This window comes from Orcinus orca, chromosome 3 (assembly GCF_937001465.1).
Source record: "Orcinus orca chromosome 3, mOrcOrc1.1, whole genome shotgun sequence".
Taxonomy (NCBI): domain Eukaryota; kingdom Metazoa; phylum Chordata; class Mammalia; order Artiodactyla; family Delphinidae; genus Orcinus; species Orcinus orca.
This window is the reverse complement of record NC_064561.1, coordinates 128190333-128204357: the sequence shown is the minus strand read 5'-3', so window position 1 is coordinate 128204357 and position 14025 is coordinate 128190333. Positions and strand designations below refer to the sequence as shown.

At 35.1% G+C, this 14025-nt stretch overlaps 1 protein-coding gene across 1 annotated transcript in view; it reads left to right on the top strand.

Annotated features, from left to right (window-relative positions):
* Nucleotides 1-13297, top strand: part of FCHO2 (FCH and mu domain containing endocytic adaptor 2) — a 119957-nt gene extending 106660 nt beyond the window's left edge. Inside the window, exons 23-26 of the mRNA XM_049707713.1 lie at nt 5826-6025; nt 6768-6832; nt 10442-10606; nt 10924-13297. Coding sequence (XP_049563670.1) covers nt 5826-6025; nt 6768-6832; nt 10442-10606; nt 10924-10946 — 453 coding nt within the window. The 3' untranslated portion in view covers nt 10947-13297. The remainder of the gene's footprint in view (nt 1-5825; nt 6026-6767; nt 6833-10441; nt 10607-10923) is intronic.
* Nucleotides 13298-14025: the final 728 nt, after the last annotated feature.

Sequence of the window (14025 nt, the reverse complement as noted above, 5' to 3'; positions counted from 1 at the left end):
TTAATATGCTCAGTGGTGAAAATCTGAAAGATTTTCTTCTAAGATCAGGAACGACACGGATGCCTACTCTCACCACTTTTATTCAACATAGTATTAAAGTTCTAGCCAGATAAATTAGGCAAGAAAAAGAAAAGGCATCCAAATTAGAAAGGAAGAAGTAAAATTATCACTCTTTGCAGATGACATATTATATGTAGAAAACCTTTAGACTCCATAAGAAAAAAAACTTAGAATACTGAATAATGAATAAACTGAATAATAAATGAATTCAGTAATGTTGCAAAATACAAAATATATAAAAATCTGTTGTGTTTCTATACACTAATAATGAACTAGCAGAGGAAATTAAGAAAATAATCCCGTTTACAATTGCATCAAAAAGAATAAAATACTTAGGAATAAATTCAACCACAGAGGTGAAAGACCTGTACACTGAAAACTATAAGACGGTGATGAAATAAAGGCAAAACTAAATGAAAAGATACTCCATGCTCATCGATAGAATTAAAATTGTTAAGATATCCATACTGCCCAAAGCAATCACAGGTTTAATGCAATAACTGTTAAAATTCCACTGGCAATTTTTCACAGAAATAAACTATCCTAAAATTTGTATGGAATCACGAAAGACCCCAAATAGCCAAAGCAATCTTGAGAAAGAACAAAAAGCTAGAGGCATCACGCTCCCTGATTTCAAACCATATGACATAGGTATAGTAATCAAAAGATGGTATTGGCAAAAAAATAGACAAATAGATCAATGGAACAGAATAGAGAGTTCAGAAATAAATCCACACATACATGCTCAATTAATTTATGACAAAAGGAGCCAAGAATAAATAAACATTGGGGAAAGGACAGTCTCTTCAATAAACAGTATTGGGAAGATGTTAAAAAAAAATAGTATTGGGAAAACTAAATAGCCACGTGCAAACGAATGAAACTAGACTACTGTCTTACACCATACACAAAAATTGACTCAAAGTGAATTAAAGACTTGAATGCAAGACCTGAAACCCTGAAACTCATAGAAGAAAACATAGGTGGTAAGGTTCTTAACATCAGCCTTGGTGATCATTTTCTGGATTTGACTTCAGAAGCAAAGGCAACAAAAGCAAAATTAAACAAGCAGGACTACATTAAACTAAAAAGCTTCTGCACAGCAAAGAACATCATCAACAAAACGGAAAGGCAATGTACTGAATGGGAGAAGATTATTTGCAAACAATATATCTGATAAGGGGTTAATATCCAAAATATATAAAGAACATACAATTCAATAGCAAAACAAACAATCTGATTTTAAAAGTGGACAGAGGATCTGAATAGACATTTTTGCAAAGAAGACACACAGATGGCCAAAAGATACATGAAAAGTTGCTCAACATCACTGATGATCAGGAAATGCAAACCAAAACCACAATAAGCTGTCATCTCACACCTGTGAGAATGGCTGTCATCAAAAAGACAAGGATGTAGAGAAAAGGGAGCCCTTGTGCACTGTTGGTGGGATTGTAAATTGATGTAGCCACTATGGAAGACAGTTTGGAGGTTCCTCAAAAAATTAAAAATAGAACTACCATATGATCCAGCAATTCCGCTTCTGGGTATTTATCCGAGGAAAATGAAAACACTAACTTGAAAAGATTTTTGGACCCCAGTGTTCATTGCAGTGTTATTTACAGTAGCCAAGATATGGAAAAACCCAAGGGTTCATCAATAAATGAATGGATAAATAAGATTTGCTGTATATATACAATGGAATACTATTCAACCATTAAAAAAGAATGAAACCTTCCGTTTGCAACCACATGGCTGGACCTTGAGGGCATTATGCTAAATGAAATGAGTCAGAAAGGGAAGACAGAGATCGGTATGATCTCACTTATGTGTGGAATCTAAAAAACAAACAAACCAGACCAAGTTCATAGATACAGAGAACAGATTGGTGGTTGCTAGAGGCGCAGGGGGTTAGGGGTGGGTGAAATGGATGAAGGGGGTCAAAAGTTACAGACTAATGGTTATAAAATAAATAAGTGATGGGGATGTAATGTACAGCATGGTGTCCAAAGTTAATAATATTGTATTGCATATTTCAAAGTTGCTAAGAGTATATTTTAAAAGTTCTCACCACAGGAAAGAAATACTTTGTATGTACGGTGACAGAGGGTAACTAGACTTACTGTGGTGATCATTTCACAATGTATATAAATATCAAATTACTACACTGTACACCTGAAACTAATATAGTGTTACGTGTAAATTATACTTCAATTAAAAAAAATCTTTTTAAAGATCTATTGCAGCATCCTTTCCTGTAGCTACAATGAAGACACAAAAATTTTTTTAAACTGGTTAAGAAACGTAACATCATCTCTGCTGCCTTGAATATAGTTAGAATGGTATACTTTATTTAAAGGAAGATTCATATTCTAGAAAGCTTAGCTGTTTCTAAATTAGCTTATAAATTTAATGTGATCCTGATCAGAAACTCAGTGGAGGTGTTTATATATTTGTGTCTGGAGACTTGACAGTATTTTCAAGTTCTCAGAAGAATAAAGCTCAGAAAATTAAGTTAAGAAATGTTTTAAACAGCAATGTGGAGTAATGTTTTAGTTTTAATGGGAAAACTTTGTAAGCCAACAGTATTTAAAATAGTTTGGAACAATAGATGGCCAGATGAATGAAACAGATTAGAGTATCCAGAAATAGATCTAAGAATAAATGGAAAATTCTTGCTACGACAAAGTAGCATTTCAAGACAATGTGGAAATGATGAATTTTTCAGTAAATGATACTGGGGCAGCAGGCTGGAGATTTGGGGAAAAAAATTCAGCTGAATCCCTAGCTTATACCTTTAACCAAAATAAAATCTGCATGTATCAATGGTTTAATAATAATAAATGAAGCCGTAAAGATACGAAAATAAAGCATGGATGAATATATATATATATATGTCTGTGGGTATGTATGCATGTGTGTTGTATATGTGTTATAAATGTTTATTACATATTTTAATCTTGAAGTGTGGAAGACCTTTCTGAATACAGTACAAAACCCAGAAGTCATGCAATAAGAGAATGAGATACTTGAGACAAAAAGAAAGAAATACGTGTGTTTATAAGATGTTTGGTTAAAACACACAAACCCTTAAACAGAATCAGTATTTAACCTGAGGGAAAAGCATGTGTAATATTGCAAGATAGACCAAAGAGCCCTTATAAATTAGAAATAGAAGATGAATAACTCAGTAGCTAACTTACGGAAAGATGCTCCATGTCAGTAGTAATCAGAACAATGAATATTAAGACAACAGTGAGATACAAGTTTTAGTCCTCATTAGACTGACAAAAATGAAAAAGACTGCTCTATTAGGAGAGGTGTGACCACTTGTTGATAGGAGTACGAATTAATAGAACCTCTTAGAAGGTAACTCTGTTAGATCATTGAGTATATGTAACCTTTAACTCAACAATTCCAGTTCCAGAAATCTGTTCTTTGGAAATCACACAAATTAGAGGGCGGAGGTGGTAGGGGGAAGGTAGAAAGGATATTCACTGCAGCATTGCTTGGAAACCACCTAAGTACACATCCACAGAGGAAGAGATTGATTAAATTAATTATTGTGGCCATTTAAAACAATGAGACAGATCTATGTTTGCATCCCTAGAAAGTTTGGAAGTATATGTACCATGATGTTAACAGTGGGGAGTAAGATTAACACCACACACAAAAATAAACTCAAAATGGATTCGAGACCTAAATGTAAGACTGGACACTATCAAACTCTTAGAGGAAAACATAGGAAGAACACTCTTTGACATAAATCACAGCAAGATCTTTTTTGATCCACCTCCTAGAGTAATGGAAATAAAAACAAAAATAAACAAATGGGACCTAATGAAACTTCAAAGCTTTTGCACAGCAAAGGAAACCATAAACAAGGTGAAAAGACAACCCTCAAAATGGGAGAAAATATTTGCAAACGAATCAGTGGACAAAGGATTAATCTCCAAAATATATAAACAGCTCATGCAGCTCAATATTAAAAAAACAAACAACCCAATCCAAAAATGGGCAGAAGACCTAAATAGACATTTCTCCAAAGAAGACATACAGATGGCCAAGAAGCACATGAAAAGCTGCTCAACATCACTAATTATTAGAGAAATGCAAATCAAAACTACCATGAGGTATCACCTCACACCAGTTAGAATGGGCATCATCAGAAAATCTACAAACAACCAATGCTGGAGAGGGTGTGGAGAAAAGGGAACCCTCTTGCACTGTTGGTGGGAATGTAAATTGACACAGCCACTATGGAGAACAGTATGGAGTTTCCTTAAAAAACTAAAAATAGAATTACCATATGACCCAGCAATCCCACTACTGGGCATATACCCAGAGAAAACCATAATTCAAAGAGACACATGCACCCCAATGTTCATTGCAGCACTATTTACAATAGCCAGGTCATGGAAGCAACCTAAATGCCTATCAACAGACAAATGGATAAAGAAGATGTGGTACATGTATACAATGGAATATTACTCAGCCATAAAAAGGAACGAAATTGAGTCATTTGTTGAGACGTGCGTGGATGGATCTAGAGACTGTCATACAGAGTGAAGTAAGTCAGAAAGAGAAAAATACTGTATATTAACGCACATATGTGGAACCTAGAAAAATGGTACAGATGAACCAGTTTGCAGGGCAGAAATTGAGACACAGATGTAGAGAACAAACGTATGGACACCAAGAGGGGGAAGTGGTGGTGGTGGGATGAATTGGGAGATTGGGATTGACGTGTATACACTGATGTGCATAAAATAGATGACTAATAAGAACCTGCTGTGTAAAAATAAAATTTAAAAATTAAAAAATAAACAGTGGGGAGTAAGAATGCCAAGAGAAGAATTTCCTATTTCATATATTTATGTCTTATTTGAATTTTTAATAGGGTAATTGTATTAAAATGGCTTATGTTTCTAGTAAATAAATACTTTAAAGGATAAAAAAGTGCTGCCACTTAACGTTGGCTTAAAGTTTATTCCAAGTATTTATCATTCATTCAGCAAATATTTATTATTCAGTGCTTGCTAATTGCTGTGAGTAGCATAGGGAAATAGACAGTAAACATAGTAAGTAAATAATGTATGTTGTGCTATGGAGAAAGGAAAGTCTGTAGAGTAAGGTAAGGAAGAGTGAAAATACAGTTTTCAATATAATAAATCTCATTGAAAAGGAGTAAGTCATTTGAGCAAGGAACTGAAGAATTGGAAGGAATTGCACCATTTACTGTGGTTCATGTGATTAAAATTAAACATTTCAAGTTGGAAGTATTCTAACTCCAGGCTTGCAGAACTGCATGGCGATCCAGTTTTTCTAACTGTTTTAAATCTGAATTCTTATAAAGAATCTTAGAATTCTATGTTGAATGTTGAGAGGTTCTCAAACATTACATGCATAAATAAGAATCACATAACACGCTGATTTCTGTGCCCTGTACCTGAGCAGTTGAATCAGATCTGCATTTGGAAGGCAGCTATACTAACCCCTATATCACCAGTGCCTCCAGATTTTCTGCATTTGGAGCCAGTGGAATGTGCATTTTAAACAAGCACCACAGAAATTTTGATGTAAATAGTCCCAGGTCCACACTTAACGCCTGTGAGATGAGCCTGCTTCACTCCGCCTAGCAAAAGACAGCTCCCTCATTATTACTTTTGAATGTGTGAGCTCTTGTGTTCAAGTATATGTCATTAACATGACTTGTTTACTTTTTTAGGTCAAAGGCAATTGTTTGTTTTTTTCTCTCTTTAAAGGTATCATCAAATGGTATTCAGTCCACTCCTCTAAATCTCGCAACATATTGGAAATGTAGTGCCGGCACCACAGATCTTAGAGTGGATTATAAGTACAACCCAGAAGCTATGGTGACACCAAGTGTGCTTTCCAACGTACAGGTGGTGGTACCAGTGGATGGAGGAGTCACAAACATGCAGTCCCTTCCCCCTGCAATATGGTAAATTAAGTAGATTTCTGAATTCCTACTAAGTTTCTGTTGCAATCCCTCAGTCTTAGAACCTAAGTTCTGAAAGTTGTCTTATAAGTTAGTGTACTTTCCCAAAGAAACCATGCTATAAAAGGTACTGTACATTTTACTAGTCACGCTACGGTAGCCGCAACCCAAAATAAACTAGTCTTGCTGTCCCCACCCAGACTCGAATGATTCAATACAACTTTACCCTTAGGCAAAGTATGTAATTTCTCTAAACTTTCTTTTTTTTCATTTTAAAAATAAAGATAATTATTATTTTATAGGATTAAATATAGCATCTAGCATATCTATAGGAATACCTATCTGGTTAGTCTTTAGTATTATTTTTTACATCTCTTAACTGCCTCTCTTGTTCCCTCCATTAATATTAGTATAGACTCTAACCACTCTTCGTTTATATTTGCTTCACCGTTTAGTAATAAAACTGTGTTTTCCTTGAGCAATGAAGGTACTGGGTCACCTATGCATTGTTTTCCTTTCTCTGATCAGTAGAAATGAAAAGAATTTACATAATTTGGTAAATATCCATTTATAAAGATAATACTATATTTATATTACTCATAAACACATTTTCACCAGGTGATACTATTCAAAGTAAATCTAGCACCATAGTTCTAGTGAAATATTTAAAATGTATTTATTGAGTGTTCACTTATCTACAAGGTACTATACTAGTCACATTATCTGGAAACATTTGTTCTTACAGGAATGCAGAACAGATGAAAGCCTTTTGGAAACTCTCTGGTATTTCAGAAAAATCAGAAAATAGAGGTAAGTGTGTGCATGTTTTTTTGTTGTTTATAATGTGATGTCACATGGATTTTTTAAGGCATGTTTATGGAAAATTTTCTCCTGGAATTTCATGCCTTCAGTTCTAAAACTGACCACTAGGTGGAAGTTAATACCTTATAATAAGAGTGGACCAGTTTAGATTCAGAACACATTTTTTTTCTTCTAGATTGAATATGCTTTCTCTGAGAAAAATAATGTTTTGCTATAGCTTTATAAATATTATATAAATGCTTATGTTCACATTGCTACCATTAAGAGAAGATACCTAATAAAGTAAATTTATAGAAGTCTAGGTAACCTGATAATTGAAACTGAAAACTAATTGATACTAATTAACACACTCTTTAGCTCATTCTTGGAGTCCTCCTGGCCTCCCAGAAATCATGCAGAAGCTTCCCGGCCTTAAAAAGCCCCTCTGTCTTTTCTTTCTCAGGACAACCTTACCTTGGTCATTTCCCCTTATTAAAACTAACCATCAACAGCCTTTAATTCTGTGATCATTATTTTAAGGAGAAGCAAGTTAATCGCCTCCTCCCACCATGTCTGCATCTATGTTCCCAATGCAAAGAAAAAGTCTCTGCGAGTTAGTTGATCACTCCTAGTATATCCCCTAACTCAGTTTAGAATGCAATTCCCAGGACAGTCAAGACTTTAACTTTTTTTCAAAATTTATTTATTTTTGGCTGTGTTAGGTCTTTGTTGCTGCGCACGGGCTTTCTCTAGTTGCCGCGAGTGGGGTATACTCTTCGTTGCGGTGCGCGGGCTTCTCATTGCGGTGGCTTCTCTTGTTGTGGAGCACGGGCTCTAGGCGCGCAGGCTTCAGTAGTTGCAGCACGTGGGCTTAGTAGTTGTGGCTTGTGGGCTCTAGAGTGCAGGCTCAGTAGTTGTGGCGCACTGGCTTAGTTGCTCCACAGCATGTGGGATCTCCCCGGACCAGGGCTTGTCCCCCCTGCATTGGCCGGCAGATTCTTAACCAGTGTGCCACCAGGGAAGCCCAAGTCTTTAACATTTTATTTGTAGTTTCTCTTAATCAAAGGAGAGTTCTCCTGCCCTCTTTTGAATGCCTAATTAATCTCCAGTTACTTTTCCTATTAAGTAGGGTTTTTTGGCGTTTCAAGTTTTGCTCAGCTTTTTCCTTTTAAACGTTTTAAGCATAATGTGATCAAAATGTAAAACATATCATCAGTAGTTTTTCTCATAGGTATTTCTGCATAAAAGTCCAGGAACATACCTCGTATTGTCTGTTCATTCAGACCTGCTGTGCTGAACCAGACTTTTACTACTAGAGAACAACACATTGTATGAAATAACCTAGCTAATCTCTAGTTCCTTTGTTCCTGTTTGGTACTTAAAGGTTGCCTATTTTCAGGTGGTAAACTGTACTGATTTTTACTCTAACTGTATGGCTATGGGAGACAAAACTGAAATTCCTAGTTGAAACTGGAAGTAAACCAGAAATGCTACTTGAATTGAGGGTTTACAACCAGTTAGCAAGGAAGAAAGGGTATATTTTCCCCATATTTAATGAAACAGTATTATTGTAAATATTTACCAAGAAAGGAGTTTGTTCTCTTAAAAATAAGACACAAAATTTCTCACCAGATATATTAATAGTTTCCCTCTGCTGTTCAGGTATCAGAGTGTCTGTGTGAGGAAATGGAAACATCTTATAAATGTGGTTCTGATTTGGTTAGTCAGCCTTTAAAAAAAAATCTCCAAATTAGAATACTGTAAAACAGAAATCTATTTCTATTTTGCCTTTATGCCCAGAAGAGGGACAGGAAATAATTCTAAAGTTTAAGGATTGCCAAGGTGGCTGCTCTTGGCCTGTGGTGGAACTTTCACAGAATTGAATTTTGCATATCAAGAACTGTAAAAGTTTAAGGAGGGCTTGAGCAAGCGTTAAGAATTATACAGCAATTCATCTTCCCAATTGATCTGTGCCACCAGGTACAATAGTATAGGATGGGTCATTGTTATATTTTCTTACAGATTTCTCTCTGTAGTGTTGAGCTTCTATGCGGGGAATCACAGAATGTCACTCCTACTGTCCAGCAGTTCTCCTTTCCCCAGCCAGAAACCCGGGAATCCTCCTAGGCTCCTCCTCCTTTTCACCCCTTGATTTCAACTCTTAAATATCTTTCAAATTCATTCCTTTCTTTCCTTTCCCTTAGCCTAGTTCAGATCCCCTTTTCCTGTCACCTAGAGCCCTAGACTATTTTATTGACCTTCAGGTGGTTTCCCTGCGTTGCATCTTGTACCTTTCTGCCCTTCTAAGAGACTTACCTGAAATGTTAGTCTTCCATATCTTAGGTGGTTCCTTATGGTTATTTCTTCCGGTGGTTTGTAAAGATATTTAGAGCTCGTTCCTTGCTGCCAGTCTAGTCTCCTCTTCTGCCACTCTCTTCCACCTGTACCCTCTTCTCCAGCTCTTCTGGTGTAGATGTAGCTCCCTTAAATGCGTCATGCTCTGTCAGGTCTGCCATCTCTGTACCTGTAGTCACCTTTGCCTGAGATACAGGCCTGTCATCCCCACACCATTTTATGTGCCCATAGCTTTTTTTTTTTTCTTAACAGCATTTATAATATTCATAATTATTTACTATTTCTGCCACACTGTTAGACTGAGTTATGTTGAATAAATGGTTATATTGAGAAGAAAGCCCCTCAGACATAATTGGCATGTTAGACCAGTTAAATTTTAAAACGAAGGGTGTTAGCATATGCTATTCGTTTTTCTCTTTCTGACTTACTTCACTCTGTATGACAGACTCTAGGTCCATCCACCTCACTACAAATAACTCAATTTCGTTTCTTTTTATGACTGAGTAATATTCCATTGTATATATGTGCCACATCTTCTTTATCCATTTATACACTACCAAACGTAAAATAGATAGCTAGTGGGAAGCAGCTGCATAGCACAGGGAGATCAGCTCCGTGCTTTGTGTCCACCTAGAGGGATGGGATAGGGAGGGTGGGAGGGAGACACAAGAGGGAGGAGATATGGGGATATATGTATATGTATAGCTGATTCACTTCGTCATAAAGCAGAAACACACCATTGTAAAGCAATTATACTCCAATAAAGATGTTAAAAAAAAATATATATATATATATATATATAGGCAGGGGAAAAAAAAGAAGGGTGAATACAAAATAGTAATGTTGATACAGCTCTTCCCGATCTTAGCTGTCTTAGCTTCTTTACCTCTCCCGCCCATGATATGGTACTCAGCAGTCCTTTCCTTTTGACTTTATTCCCACTCATCCCTTCTAGGGCTTCCTTCTGAGCTGCCCTCAGACTTGTCTTTTGACTCATTTCAACATTCATATAGCATAGGAATCTCAATAGTAAATGCCTCTGAAGATTATTATTAATTAAGTCAAAGAGAAGCATGGATGAAGATTACTTAACGAAAATTCAGATTCACTGAATAAAGTCTGATTTGGAAACAGGACATTGATTTGTTTGCTGTACACATTTCACGAATTTGGCATAGGACACAGTTCAGCTTACTTGCTCATTTGCCTATTTTGGTGTGAAATATATTATCCTGTATAAGTTCTTTGTTCTTTTCCTTGTAGGTTCTGGGTCCCTCAGAGCAAAATTTGATCTTTCAGAAGGACCCAGTAAACCCACAACACTTGCAGTGCAATTCCTCAGCGAGGGAAGTACCCTCTCAGGAGTAGATATTGAACTTGTAGGCACTGGCTATAGGCTTTCCTTAGTAAAGAAGCGGTTTGCCACTGGTAAGTTGGGAGATTTCAAGCTTTATAATGTACATGGGAAACATTTGTATTCTAACATTTACTAAACGACTGTCAAGTAGTTTATAGTCTAAAGGCATGGAAATTTTTTCTTTGACCTTTGGTACAAGGTGCCAGATAGAGACACACCTGGGAGAGAGAGTACTCATGGTCAGTATAGCTGAACACCTGTGATCTGATTCTAATGTATTGTAAACAGCAGATGGGAACTGGGGTTTGTATCTGTAACCACAGTGAAAATATTCTCCTTCGAGTTCATTTGAAATTATAATTGCAAAGGTCTGCTTGGTGTTTTTCAGGACGATACTTGGCCGATTGTTGATGGACCTGGGAAAGTGGTTGGCTCAAAGGAGTAGTACAGACCTGCCATTCTGCATTATCTGTTCTTTCCAAACACTATTCTAACTTGTATTATGTCTTTAAGAGCTGACTACAAACATTAAATTGCACTTTTGAAGTGAGTCATCGACAGAAATAGCACTGAAATGATTTTCAACGCTGTAAATGATAAACTGCAATATTCAGGAAACACATTTATTCAGATTGTCAGTAAAGTGAAGTTTTTATAGGCTGAAATTTTAAATTATCTTCAGTGTCTGTGGTTATAGTGTAATATCAGGCCTGAAATTTCAGGAGAGCAAGCACAAAATAATTTAGCTTTCCATAAGTTTTTAGAGTCAGAGATAATTTTGAAATTTTATAAGTTTTGATATTGAATGGATACAGACAGAACGTGAATTCTAAGTTTGGGATAATGTTCATTTATAACACTCAATCAAATTGAGTTTTGTGCCATAAAGTAATCAGACCAGAGTCCAAGGTGTTTGCAAAATCTATAATTTGATTCTCATATAAACATATTAATAAAGTGTAAATGGTGTTTTATATGATTTTTTTTAATCAAGTGCAATGTGTTTTAAAATAAGCTTGCAAAAGACAGCAGAGAAATTTACTTCTGCAGTTAACTTTATAGAAGTTGTGATTGTTTTGATAAATTAATGCTGTAGATTTAATTTATTTTTATATGGATTGCATAATGTGTGCCTTGTAAAACAATAACAAAACCCAGAAATGTGCCTATCTAGTTTGTGTTCATTAATGTGCCTCACTTTCTTCCTAACAGTCTGGATCTTCTATTTGGAATCTTAGAGTAGTCAAGGATTTTTACAAGATAATTGCAATTTTCAGAAATACCTTTGGCCGCAATTGGGAAGGGAGTTCAGAATAACTAAAGGACAATTTATACTTAAGAACCCTGGCTCGCTTCTTTAGTGATACACTGTAGCCACTAGAGAAATAACTAATGGCATATGTTTACAGGGGGAAAAAATCACCTTCAGATATTCCACCTTAACCTCATCAGAAAGTTCTGCAAAACTGTAATGATAAATTGGTAACTGGTATTTTAACTCTCCATTTAACATTTCCCTTCACTCTATTATTGGAAATCTGTACATTTATTTCCTGAATGTGTTGTGAGCATGAATTTTGTAGTAGTTTGTGAGGAACACTTTAGAAAAGATTAGTTTTGGCATTTTCAACAATTGGAAAAATTTACCAATTTGTATGTTCTTGTTCTTACTTAATTGCTACCTGCTAAAAATAGGAAAATTATTTGAAATGATGGATTGGGTTAAGCACTTCTTAATATTACTAATATTAAATAGTAAAAATCCTAACTTTATAGCAAATCCTGATTAATTGAAGGAATTAAATATTTTGGACACAGTTTCATAATTTACAAATGGGAAATTTATTTGTAAGTACCAGTGTCCTGCATTTTGCATAGAAGCAATAAAATGTGTTATATATGATAATTTATATAAAACCACTAATTGTCCTGTTAAGCTTTACAGAAAATAAAACCCCTCCTACTAGACATTTATGTAACATCTTGCTATATTAAATACAGCAGAAAATCTACTCATTTAGTAATATATATAACACAATAATGTGCTTTTTAATATATCCATGTTAGCCCAATTCTAAATTTAGATTTGACTAAAGCAGTACATAAGAGAATTTGCTAAAATTTTCATCTTTACTAAATAGTGGACAAAAATTAGAATTTCTAACTTACATTGTACTCTTTTAAATGCCAATTACAGTCCCTTACTGGAATCTTAACTGTAACTGCTTTGCAGTCAAACTGCTTTTATTGGGCAGTTAATACTTTATTGTTGGAATTCAGACACCATTATACTCACCATGTTTGTTTTTAATCAAGTATTACCTTACAATGTACAAACTAGTGAAATGGTTAAACTTCTGCACTTTCCTAATTACCACTGTCTTCATACCAAGTGCTGATACATAAATTTGTATTGGATGCAGGTTACAATTTTGAAGCCATATGAGTTTATATTGATTTTTTCATTTAAAAATCCACTAATGATGTAAAAAAGACCAATAGATTTTCAATCGGAAATGTATTTAGCAAGCTGGTTCTTGCTTATGTATAGTGATAAACTTTGTAGCTGCCTCTTTAACCAAGAACTTGTAAACACAGAACTCTAACAAATGTGAGTTTTTAAGAATTGTTATTTACTACTTTGAATTGTAATTAGAACAAGGCAAATCTTACAAAATTTTGTAAATATTTTTGATTTTTTCATAAAAATGTAAATTTTACATAAAAGTTGTGCCCTTAATAAACATGTAATATATAATTTATCAGTTGGTTTGTGTGTTTTTGTACTCTTGTTTATAGTAATAATAGCTATATCATAGACTTTAGGACAAGGCAAGCTAGGTAAGCAAAGAATAATTGGTGTTGAACTTTGTTATCACCATTTAGACAGACATATAGATTGGTCTCTTATTTAGTTTTAACTGATCATATAGGAAAACTTCATTTGGACTATAACCCAAAGTATATAAATTGTTTAATAAGGATTATTTTTATTTGTTTCTAAATATACTTAAATTGATGTTAAGCTTTAGCAAAGACTTTCCTCCTGACAAGTTGCTTAGGAACACAGCTTCACACAGTTTTAAAACCATACTCTTTCAAGGAGGTAATCAGGAACATCAAGCCTCTCAAAAACCAGCAGATTGAGAAAGGAGCAAAAAAAAGGAATTGGAAAAAAGATTTCATCCTAAATATTGAAAATTTTGCTAAATCTGTGTCATGAAAAGGAGCAGTTTAGTTCATCTAGGTCAGGTTGGGGAACCTGTGTACCAAACAGGTAGCACTCTTACCATTCATACCACAGGCTCATCTTTTTTCTTTTATTCTCTATTTCCACTTGCACTGCTCCCACCTGTTCAGAGTGAACGATGCTAGCTGCTGTGATAAATAAGATCCCGGGAACTTAACACTGTGAACTAGCATGTTGCTCACGTCACGGTTCTAAGGAGGTTGGAGGAGGAGCTCTGCTCCATACAGTAATTCGAGGACA